The 12879-nt window shown below is 37.5% G+C and overlaps 1 protein-coding gene across 1 annotated transcript in view; it reads left to right on the forward strand.

The window, feature by feature from the left end:
• The window catches only part of LOC128984203 (protein dachsous-like), a 231348-nt gene that overhangs the window by 214294 nt on the left and 4175 nt on the right, over nucleotides 1-12879 (forward strand). Inside the window, exons 11-18 of the mRNA XM_054403501.1 lie at nucleotides 102-443; nucleotides 714-1086; nucleotides 3175-3694; nucleotides 4173-4493; nucleotides 4827-5112; nucleotides 6108-6407; nucleotides 6820-7120; nucleotides 12482-12616. Of these exons, the coding sequence (XP_054259476.1) occupies nucleotides 102-443; nucleotides 714-1086; nucleotides 3175-3694; nucleotides 4173-4493; nucleotides 4827-5112; nucleotides 6108-6407; nucleotides 6820-7120; nucleotides 12482-12616 (2578 nt within the window). The remainder of the gene's footprint in view (nucleotides 1-101; nucleotides 444-713; nucleotides 1087-3174; nucleotides 3695-4172; nucleotides 4494-4826; nucleotides 5113-6107; nucleotides 6408-6819; nucleotides 7121-12481; nucleotides 12617-12879) is intronic.

The following is a 12879-nucleotide window of genomic DNA, read 5'->3' on the forward strand; positions in this document are numbered from 1 at the left end:
CGGTGCATCGTCTGATTTACAAGCTTCTGTTAAGAATTACACAACAATATAGCTGATCCACGAGATATTGACTTGTCTATAACACAATTTCTCTCTTGCAGGCACGAAGTCTGGGAACCTGAGCTTCCACATGCCGCGTGGAGTAGCGGACAACAGGTTCTCCGTGGACCCGCAGAGAGGCACCGTGACTCTCGCCGCGCCCTTGGACCGAGAGACCAGAGACCACTACGTGTTCCCCGTGTATGTGATGGACAAGCTGTACTACGACGTGGCGACCATCTCCATCCGCGTGACTGACGTCAACGACCACGCGCCGGAGTTCCGACCTGGAGCGTGTTATCCTCTCAGTGTCCCGGAGAATAGTGACTTGGCTGTCGTTCACACCTTGACGGCTACTGACGCAGACGCCGGGGCAAACGGGGAGATCACCTACAGCATTACTGGTGAGTACTAATACATAAACATTGTTTGAAACCAAAGCTGCATGGTAATATTCTAATGTGCATCTGTAACAATTTTACATTCCAGGAATTTGACGTGATTTAGAAACAAATCCTAAACGAATTAATTTCAATGATTTTTGTTTTGATTCGCTTTTTAACACCTCTTTATGTAGCTACCAAACTGTGTCAAAGTTCCAGCTTTAGCTTCTTTTTGCTATTAATTACCTCTAGTTACAACTCTTTCTCTAAAGGAATTTTTCAATATTTCAGCCGGGAACATCGGTAACAAGTTCAGCATAGACCTCCACACGGGAGAGTTGAGCGCCCGTCCTCTAGACAGGGAGAGCCAGCCACGTTACCAGCTGGTGATCACCGCGCAGGACCGCGGGAGTCCCAGTCCTCTCAGCGGCTCGTGTAACATCACAGTCACTGTGGAGGACCAGAACGACAACGATCCGAGGTTCTCCAAGCTGCGGTATACGGCGACCATCCCAGAGGACATAGAGGTCGGCAGCACAGTGCTGACGGTGAAGGCTGCAGACGCTGACCTTGGAGTCAACGCAAAGCTGGTGTACTCTCTGGCCAACGAGAGTCAGTGGCTGTTCCATATCGACAATAGGACCGGGGTCATCACTACGGCTGGGTGAGTTGCAACCGTGCATGTTTCTGATACTGATGGAGCTGTTGGGATTTGGTAGAATGATAAATTTTAGACTTACATTTCTCTTGAATGGACTAAAACATGAAACCCTTGAGAATATTCCTTGGAGAATATTTTATGATCACATGATTGATTGATTTTCATTTTAGTTGTTAAGCTACTGTGAGTGATTCAAGCAACGGATATTTCCAGTTTTGCATTGAGATGTAATAGGTTTCAGAAGTTTATCCTGAACAGCCAAAAGAATGTCGAAGATTTTCCCTCCCACGGAATTTAGTCGATCAAAACAAAATAAACAAAAGTCAATAATTGATCGACAGCAACAAGACAACCAAGCCAGAGTATAATTATATAATCGAGAGGATTACAATTAATCACGGATACACAATCACCATTGTCATAAAGGGTCGGCACGGCGCGGCGGCATTGTGTAGGACCCTCGGACCGGGCTTTTCATTTTTCTAGCGGGAACATTTCAGACGCTCATTATGCTTATTCCATATCTGTACTCGATAACTAACGACGAACGGCGGCGTGCGGCTTTGTTTTTGCGACTCGGAACTCGATGTATGCGTTTTCATCGCAATCGAAACCTCAGATACAATGGGTAGGCCGAGTGACACCCATTGTCCCGAGGTCCATTGTGACTTCCAAACATTTATTATGTACCTAAATGTAACGAATGCCGCGTTATAACCGATAATTCACTTGTCACCACTTCTCTTCCGATTTCATATCTGCTGCCTTATTGTCGTCGCTATCCATATTTCATCGACATATTCGCCGCTCGATCCCCGACGATAGTGTCTTCTGCCGGACGTCGCTGCCCGTGTAATTGCCGTTCTTCGGTTCTTCGTCCCTTGTCTCGTTTAGTTCCCGGAAAGGAGCTGCCGGTGCCGCTTGTCATAGTGAAGAAAATGGAACCCGTCGAAACGTTGTTGCTGACTCCCGACATAACCTCCAATTGTGTTCCGCGTTTCTCGTCAATACGAATCAAGAACCGACTCGATTTGATCGTATATCCGAATATTTATACCCACGATTCGTGAAATTATCTGGAGGCCATTAGTGTACACGGGTAAGCAGCAGCACACAATGGAAGATCGTTTGTTATTTTCGAGGGGCGCCGCGCCGCGTCGCGCTCAGCGTCGGCTCACACGCATTCAAGATGGCGCGCCCATTATCACGGCCTCTTGTATTGCATTTACGCTGCCGATAGTTAATATATTCGAATTGAGCGGAATACCGGAGCCCGGAATGTTTATGTTTTTTCTCCCTCTGCTACGTGGAATGTAGGCCTACTGAATATGGCGATAGCGGATAGCGTGCCACGCACATAATCATTAGTGAGGTATACAATCGAAATTGCACCGTCCTTGCCACCAAATTGTTTTTCTCGGAATATCGCTTTTCCAAAAGACAAATGCATTTTTTAATGCTTTACGAAATTACTGGTAATGACAGAGGAGACAAGGAAATTACGTTTTCTCCTGGTTTATGAGTTTAAGAAAGAACAATATTGCACATTGTCATTTGTCTCTTACTTTTGTTTGTTTGTACTGGTGCAATATTTTTAGTTTTTGTACATTAATTAAATAAATATGATATCAATTTTAAATTTTAAGTTGGTATTCATTTTCAAAACAAGAAGGTAAAGTAGTTAAAAAAAAAATTGTATGTTTATAATTTTAGGAATATAAATTTGACACAAAATAAAATGACTAATTTAGGTCCCTAAAAGTAATGGTGAAACTTTTATTCATTTTTTTTTTATTTCCCTAATAATTGTAAATATAGTAAGTAGGTATATCTTTTATCAATTTTTAAATTTTCTTTTTACACCTCCATTAGGCCAGATACAGTGTTCATTTATCTGCAATTCTACCCAGTCTTTTGCTGGCAACAATCATAACTGTAAACTTTATTATTCATTGCTTTTGACAATTATTACATTATGTAGCATAGTTGTTTATTCGAATATTTACCGTGCAATACATAGAATTTTTTTATCAAATGACACTGTATATAAAAGTTACTATATGTATATAAAACCAACCCCTTGATTTCCAGGGTGTTTGATCGTGAGCGCCAGAGTGTCTATGAGTTCCAAGTGGTTGCGACGGACGGAGGGAGGTACGATGCTCGGTCACAGAAGGTTCCCGTGCAGATCACCATAGGGGATGTAAACGACAACAAGCCAGTGTTTGCACAATATCCCTTCACAGCTGAAGTCCCTGCGTACACTCAGCCCGGCCACGAGATCTTGCACATCACGGCTGTAGACAACGACGAAGGCACCAACGCAGACATCGTCTTCAGCTTCATCAACGAGCCTGCGATGAACAAGTTCCGCATCAACCCGAACTCTGGCTCCGTCACGGCAGCTTCCAGCCTTGCAATGGAGTCTGGGAAACTGTTCCACTTGGAGGTCTTGGCCACGGACAAGGGAAATCCTCCGCAGAGCGCAACGGGTCTGATAGAGATCAAAGTCGGAGAGAGTTCGGAGAACACCCAAGTCCTCAGGTTCCAGAATTCCACCTATGTTGTGCACATGGCTGAGAACTCTCCTGTAGGGAAAGAAGTCCTTCAGGTAAGTTATTGAGTCGTCCATTAGTTTATAACTTCAACTGTAGTGTTGTGAATATAGTTTAGCAACAAACTTTTTTTTACTTACACCTACTAAATTACATTTTTACAAATTGCAGCACATTTGATTACATGATATGTTATTTGACCTCAGATCTATGGAGAAATACACTGAACCTTTTTTTTTAGCATTGCAATAGTAAATTTTGAAAACTATCACTAAATATGCCCTTTAAGTTTATTTTCACAAACAAATGATTTCTGGCAGTGTCTGTAATTTTAAAAAGACTCAATTACGTCCTGTTTCTTGGAACAGTATCCTTTTAGAATATTTTTAAATTAATAAATGTGTGGAAACCAAGGTATATAACTAAAATTTAGCGTTGTTAAGTACACATTTTTGAACCAATAGTTAAATACTCCATGCTATTGCCATTCAATAAGAATAAAAACATCTTGATCTAACTAACATCCATTCATAGGTCTCAGCGGTAAGAAGCGACGGTCGGCGGCAAAGAATCACCTACAGCTTGGGTTCAGGAAATGAAAATGGTGCGTTTGAGATAACAATGTCTGGAGTGATTAGAGTGCGCGACTCCACCAGTTTGGATTTTGAAGATACTCCGCAGATGAAGCTGGTGGTGGTAGCACAAGGGGAGGGTTCTACGGGTCCTCCACTGTACGGATATGCCCAAGTGTTGATCAACTTGATAGACCAGAACGACAACACACCAAAGTTTACTCAGCAACAATACTCAGCTGTCGTGTGGGAAGGAAACAACAAAGGAACTTTTGTGATGCAGGCAAGTACTTGGACTACAAAATAGTTTTACCTATGATCTACTAAAACATCCATAAATGTTATTTTGTAACTTTGAAGTATGAGGATTTTTAAATACCAAATATAAGTGAGGCAAAAGAACCAATAATTGTTTCCCCCTTTATATTTCTAAGGGTGTTGTAGTTAAATTTTTGGGTTACATATTTGTTGTTTATTGACATCAGTTTTATATTTTTCATCAACTATGTCACGCACCCAGGTTACCCTTTTTGGGCAGGACAGTTTTCTCTACATTTGAGGTCTCTCAACAAAAGTTTATTATGCTGCTAAACAAAACCTCGTTATTTTCCAACAGGTATCCGCCACTGACATGGATCAGGGAGCAAACGCTAGGTTGCTTTACCACATTGTAGATGGTAACCACGACAACGCCTTTGTCATCGAGCCTCCGTTCTCTGGACTTGTGAAGACTAACATAGTGTTGGACCGGGAGATCAGGGACATGTACCGCTTGACTGTGATAGCCACTGACGAAGGAATGCCACAACTCACCGGAACTTCCACAATTCGGATCAGCATTGTCGACGTCAATGACAACCAACCGACATTTCCTCCTCACAGTGTCATCAGCATCAGCGAAGGTATTGTGACTAATTGTAACTAACGTGAAAATGCTTAAAACATGAGTGATGATTTAAGATGTAAGATTTAAGAATAAGATTAAGAAGTAAGATTTCTTAAATATGTATACATACAAATTTATTCGCACTGGGACGAGGTAGGATTTGTTCTTTTTTTACATGTAAAGATAGCATGAGTAACTATTTTGTGCTTATTCAGTAACAGTTTTTGTTAGGATTTCAATTTTAATCATTCTGTAAATTTCCACTTTGTCCAAACTTGCATGAATTTGACCTTACTACAACCCTACTACAATTGAACTTACTACAACATTACTTAACATTTTAACTGAATAACACGAAATCAATAGAACACATTGACACTTTTATTCACACAACGAATATCAGTTGGAAGACAGTAGAGAAATCGTAAGTGAGATGTTTTACTACTGCATCAATGTCTAATATTGTAACTGGTTCCATCGTAAATTACAGCAGCCATTACTGTCAGTAGGGTACAGCACTCTGCTGTCTCGCTTTGTCCGACACTACGAACATACAGATTCTACCACTGATAGAAATGTTTCAACAATTAAACTTAGTTTCATTTCTACGTATCTACAGTTTCTTATTGCAATAATTAGTTGTTTTTTTGTTGGAACTTTTAAAATCATTTTTTTAATTGATATTTAGTTCAGTCCAGACGTTTTCTAAATGGTTAAAACACTTTTGCAAGGGTCAACTCTGCTGCTTTGACAACTTGCTACTGGGATTTAATCAGGATAGTAGTATTTTTATGTAAAACCAGGTATAAAAATTCACATTATTCCAATCCATCAAAGGGAATGTGTAAATTTACAAAATCATCATCTTATCCTAAAAATATTAGCAACATTTAGACCATTCCTAAAATCCATTCCATTCCATTCGTTCCATTCCTTTAATCATTCCCATCTTGAATAATTAGGGATAAATATATATAACATCAGTAGATAACTGTTTGGTTTTCCTTTCAGGGAAAGAAGTTGGTAGTGTGATCACAACAGTGTCGGCCAATGATGTGGACACAAACCCCTCCCTGACCTACAGTTTGCAGGAAGATCCGAAGCTGGAAGGAGTGTTCAGCATCGACAGGTTCAGCGGAAAGGTGATCCTCGGCAAACGACTGGACTTTGAGACCAGACAGGAATATAGGCTAAAGATAACAGCTTCCGACACTGCCCACACTGCGGAAACTGTGTTGACTGTCAAAGTGACGGACGACAACGACAATGCTCCTGTCTTCAGCCAAACCTCCTACAAAACTAATCTTTTGGGTGAGTACACTTTTATTTTACCATCTAGGTTAAGATGATTTCTGTGGATTTAAGGTTTTATTTCGTTAAATGAAGCCCAAATGGTTCTAAAAGCAGAGGCTGTGGGTTTTTGTGTATCACAATTCTCTATCTACTTGAGTCCCAAGTAACAATGTCACCAAATTACCTTTCCACAAGTTGTAGCAAAAATTCACAGTTGACCTTACACCTCGCTGTAGTTTAATTATTTGTTTCAAAACCATAAAATACTATCGGCTTTTCTAAACTCAATGCTCTTTATCAAGTCCACTATCCTCTATTTTGTGTATTACACCCACGTTAAATTCAACCTCACCAACTTAACGGTTGTAGGTCACTGCCAAGACAATTTCTACATTGTTGATTCATCTAAATTGACTTTACGAATTTTCAGATTCTATGGAGATGGGTTCGATAGTTCTAACGGTGAATGCGACCGACAAAGACTCAGGAGTGAACGCAGACATCCGTTACTCGCTTCTGAGTCCGGTTCGAGGGCTCTCCATAGACGAGCATAGCGGAGCAATCCAGGTGAACCGCAGTGCTGTGGTTCCTACCAATCCCGGCGACCAGGTTGTGGATCTTATTGTGGTTGCTACCGACACCGGCACACCTCCCCTCACAGCCACAGCCGCCTTAAGATTGCACATCAACAATGCTGGCAACGGCAACATCTTCGGACATGACGAGTTCAGGTAATGCACCTGGGTTTGATAAAAGATGAAGTTATCGTTTCTTTACCTTATGTATGGATTTTGCTGAATTTGTTTTAAAAATGGTTAACTATAAATAATGTTCTATGCGCTCAACTTAGAAAAGGGGTTCAGAGGGTTCCCTCCAAATATGTAGGTTATTTTGTTTGGACTAGTGATGTGCGTATCGATACAAGGACCGCAAAATATCGATATTTTGTATCGATACGTAGGAGTGTATCGATATGCCCGTATCGATACACCTATAGCCAATATCGTATTGTTTATTTATCTTATTTTTAAGGTAAGAAATTTGTCTTCCCATCTTCCTCCCCTCAAAAGTAGTAGTGGAAATTTGATATTTTACCCTACCATCCTCAAAAACACTGATAAAACATGTATTTTCAGCTATGTTTTGCGAATAACCTCAAAACTAGGGCCACCATTAATGGAATTGGGGTCACTCATTATCCATATTATATTATTTAATGTGTAAGTGGTATACCCACCATCATTATAAGTACCTTTTGGTTCAATTAATTATCATTAATAATTGATTATAAATCAGCAATTTTTCAAGCCATATTTAGAATTTTACATTTCTGCTGCCATTATTATGTATAACTTAGATAGGTGCCTGCCACAAACCGCCATGGAATTAGTAGAGCTAGAAATATTTATATTTGTTAAAAAGTAAAAAAGAAAAAAAAATTTTAATTTTGTTTGTTAAATTTTTGTGAATCAATTGGACCTCGGCGACAAGTTTTGCAAACTTGGCGAAGCCAAGATCTTGTATTATCACAAATAAATATATTTGAATTTGAATTTTTGTCCGATTACGATACACGTATCGATACACCAAGCTCTTTTTTTGATATCACCAAAAAGGCAAAGGGGATACAAGTGGTGGAGGCAGATATGTATAAGGTAATTGAGGGGCTAAGGAACGATAATTCTGTAGCCTTCGCCCATACCATCTCCGGCGACTTCCATCACCCAAGAAGAATGACTGCGGGTGTGGCCGTGGCTTTTAGGAAACACTTTGGGAAGCCTGATTTAAAAGATTGCATAACAAACTTTTTGACATGCCAAAGGACCAATCCTAAACAAGCAACGGTATATAGCCTTATAACCAAAGAACACTTCAACGGCAAACCCACACTGGATACTTATAACTCTGCTTTCAAAGATCTTACAGATAACATTAAGACTAAGAGCTTCAGAGTGCTAATCTGCTCCCCAATGGGGTGTGTCCGAGATCTTGTGCAGATTGAGCATTTTGCCATGAAGATAAGCGAGTTTCATGATATCACCGGTGTACCGGTCATAGTTGTCACCAACATGCAACCAGGAGCTCAGCGTGTTCTCCATCATGGACTCTCCCATCCCCAATTCACCCTCAAACTTCGACAAGAATTACAAAAAGTATCACAATCAAGAGAAGTGATTTCACAACATCAATTTCAACTTCAGCTACAATCACCACCTAGTAGCTCTCAACAGCAGTCATCACCGGATCAGCATCCCTCAACACAACAACATCCCTCAACACAACAACATCCCTCTGCAGTAGAAGTTCCTGATGTTGGCTCCACAGGCTCCCGAACGGTTCCTGGTCATCTCAACTACAATGAGGTGTTGAAGAGTAAACCATCAGTGTCAAGTGTCAAAAAGCAGAGTAAATGTGTTGTGTCAAGTGGTGAGAGCAATCAGGTGATAGATGTAGATTCCTCCTTAGATAATAGCTTACATTTGTCTTTAAACTAAGATATCCTGACAAAGACCAAATGCCTGCTAAACTAGTTCTAGACAAATTTTATAATCCCAACAGTGTAAAAGCTCAGAGTAATATTAGCTCAGATTCATTAAAAAACAGCGATACTTACAGTAAATTTAATTTAGTAATGCACTACAATTGTCAAGGGTTAAATTCTACTAAAATATCAGAGCTCAATTTATTTTTATCAAAGTCCAAACTAAATATTAAAGTCATGTCATTAAATGAACTTTGGTTGGATAATAATTCTATTTCTTTACTCAATACAATAGATAATTTTAGAATTGCTGACTCTTATGTAAGAAATAGTAGCCTAAGGGGTGGTTCATGTATATTAGTTGATAATAATTGTAAATACTTAACTGTACAGGAGTTTTCTTATTTAAATGAAGATTTTATTTTTGAATGTTCTGCTATCGAACTTGTAGATTTCAATTCAGTATTTTTTTCCATTTATACAGTGCCAAATTATAATTCAAGTAAATTGTTTTTGGACAAACTTGAAAAGCTACTTGTTAGTTTACAAAAAAAAGCCAAAAGGAAAAATGTTTTTATAACAGGGGATTTTAATATAAACATTTTAAAGGATGATGCAATCACAAGTAGGTTTAAGGAAATTGTTGAATGTAATGGTTTCTGTTTGCAGTTTAATGAGCCAACTAGAATAACTGCCAATTCATTTACTTGTATAGATAACATGATTACAAAAAAAATGTATAAAGTAGACCATAAACTGAATACTGATTTAGGTTTATCTGACCATAACGCCATATTCCTGAGCCTCCCTGGGCAATATAAGAATATTTTGACTACTGGTAATAATAATAATACAAGTTCCTATACCAAAAGAATAATTTCAAATAGAAAAATTGATGAATTTTGTACATATCTAAACCAAAATATTAATTTTACATTTGATCCAGTCCTGAACCCAAATGAAAACTTTAGCAACTTTTTAAGTGATTTTCTTTTGACTTTTAATTCTATATTTCCTCCAAAGTTTCTTAAAAATAATAGTAATAATTCTAAAACCAAGTCTTTCTCTGTAAACTGGATTACTCAAGGTATAAAAATTTCAAGTAAAACAAAACGACAATTGCACATGCAAGCCAAGCTCAGTAATGACCAACAGTTTATTACATATGTTAAGCATTATAAAAACATATTTAACAAAGTTGTAAAAAAAGCAAAATTACTAGCGAATAGCAATTTTATAAAAACATCAGAAAACAAAACTAAGGCAGCTTGGCAAATTGTAAATCAAGAGCTTGGCAATACAAACCAAAAACCAAAAGAAAGAATAGTTTTGAAAGATACAAATGGTTATGAGCTTGGTAATCCTGGAAGTATTGCTAAAGTTTTTAACAATTTTTTTTCGAATACAGTAAGTAACTTAAATGTTCAAAAGGCTACTGTCAATGGAGTCCATGCTTCAGTGAAACATATCTGTAATGATAATGGGATATCATTGTGCAGCCTCAGGCTAACTAATGTGGAGGAAATCAAAAAGATTGTTCTGTCACTAAAAAACAAATCATCCGTTGGCTGGGATGAGATCCCAATTAAATTGATAAAAGCCACTGTTAATATCATTGCTGAACCTTTATCTCAAATTATTAACCAGTGTTTAATACATGGAATTTTTCCGGATAAACTAAAACTTTCCCAAATCTCACCAATATTTAAAAAGGGCCTAAAATCGGATATTAACAATTACCGTCCAATTTCTGTATTGAGTAATTTTTCTAAAATATTTGAGAAGGTCATAAATTTGAGATTGGTTAGTTATTTTGAAAGCAATCATCTATTTTATAACAAACAATTTGGATTCAGGAAAAATTTAAGCACAGGTTCTGCACTAACACAGTTTATAAATGAGGTTACCCAGGCTTTGGACGGGTCTCAGGCTACAGCTGGTGTTTTCTGTGACCTGTCCAAAGCTTTTGACTGTGTTGATCACTCAGTCCTTCAGCTCAAGCTGAGTGATTATGGTATTAGGGGAAGTTGTCACTCTCTATTGAGTTCTTACCTTTCTAATAGAAAACAAAGAACTGTAATAACACTGGATAAGATCAAGTACTATTCGCCATGGGAAAACCTATCGGCAGGTGTGCCCCAAGGTTCAATCTTAGGTCCTCTATTCTTTCTAATTTACATTAATGACCTCCCTAAAGCTATTGATCAGGAACTAATTCTTTTTGCAGATGATACAACAGCCTTGATAAAAAATAATAGTACTTCTGAAATGCTATCTTCTCTTGAAAATGTGGTTCATGACATGGAAGGTTGGTTCTTGAACAATGGATTAAAAATTAATCTTGAAAAAACGCAAACAATAAAATTTTCTGTCAGAAACAATGGTAATAAAATTGAATCCCTTAAATTGGCAACGTCTCATAAATTTCTAGGTGTTTACATAGACGAATCACTTAAATGGGATGTACATCTGAATCAATTAAAAAGTAAACTTAGATCCATGTCAATTGTATTTCTGCACTTAAGGGACTGTGTTCCTAAAGAAACTCTGAAAATGGTTTATCATGCTTATGTAGAATCAGTATTGAGGTATGGTATAATCTTATGGGGTCAGGCTACCGGAGTCAAATCAATATTCAGGCTACAAAAACGCATTATCCGTATTATGACCAGCTCTCATCCACGTAGTTCATGCAAAAACCTTTTTCGAAATTTAAAAATCCACACCCTAACAGGACTGTACATCTTGGAATCACTAAACTACATTCATTCAGCTAAAAACGACCTCCCAGAATCAATTCAAATCAACCATAGATATAATACTCGAAATGAAAACATTTTTAGATTTCCAAGGCACCATTTGACCCTTTATGAAAAAAGTCCACTATATGCTGGGCTGAGGCTGTACAATGTGCTGCCTGCAAACTATAAATTGCTAAATGAAAATAATTTTAAAGATAAAATAGGTGAACTCTTAATTGACAGAGCCTTTTATTTAATTGCAGATTTTCACAATGCCCCTTTAGTTTAGAATAGTTTTATCATTCAATTTTGTTAATTATATTATCATCTTGATTACTATTTTATTTTTTATATTCTGACAATTCGAACTCTGACAATGCACCTATTCTGTATGTAACACATGTAAAGAATGTTATGTGCAAATAAAATATGTCTATGTCTATGTCTATGTCTCCTATACGTATCGATACATTGACCCGTATCGCACATCACTGGTTTGGACAAGATATGATATGATATTAGGAAGGTTTAATTTAACCTACTTTAACACAGTACCTAATATTTTATCCCATGTGAACTGTGAAGCATTTTTACATAAATAAGATTCAATGCAATTTAATTTTTTACCGTTGTATCTAAAAACAGTTGTGTCTAAAAACATTTGTGTAAGAAACTTTAGATAGTTGTTTTATTACATTATCGCATGTTTAAAACATAATTATTATTATTGAAATTCAAATCTTTCATATGACTCCTCTAGGACTATTATACAGCATTACACCTACCGTACCAACCAAGATAATTTTTAAAGTTATAAATTAAAAACTATACAACATTTTTAAAGCAAAAATTGTTCTTTTTCCAAACAGGATCATGGTGAACGAAAAGGCTGAGAAAGGCAGCAGTTTGCTGAAGATGGGCAACACTGGAATAAGAGAGTTCATGACAAACCCTCAATACACCATCATAGACGGTGATCCGGACAACGCTTTCCAGATGCTCAGGTAAATATTAGAAAGCTAAATCATTTAGAAAATAACCGTACTATCACTATGGCAGAAATTGTTTTTTTTTCTAATGGGTTTTACAGATTTGTTGTCTAGTTAAACACATTTATTATCTAGCAATGTGTTATAGCTTACGTCTATTTGTATAGTCTTATTATCCAAAAAATATATTCTTTTATACCCATGAAGTGAAAATAGACTTTAAACGAAAAGAAGAAAAACAGCCTAAAGGAAAACCAAACATGGTTTTAAATCGTTCA

This window comes from Macrosteles quadrilineatus, unplaced genomic scaffold, assembly GCF_028750875.1.
Source record: "Macrosteles quadrilineatus isolate MER2022 unplaced genomic scaffold, UCM_ALF_1.0 Scaffold_2__2_contigs__length_208266976, whole genome shotgun sequence".
NCBI classification, from domain to species: Eukaryota; Metazoa; Arthropoda; class Insecta; order Hemiptera; family Cicadellidae; genus Macrosteles; species Macrosteles quadrilineatus.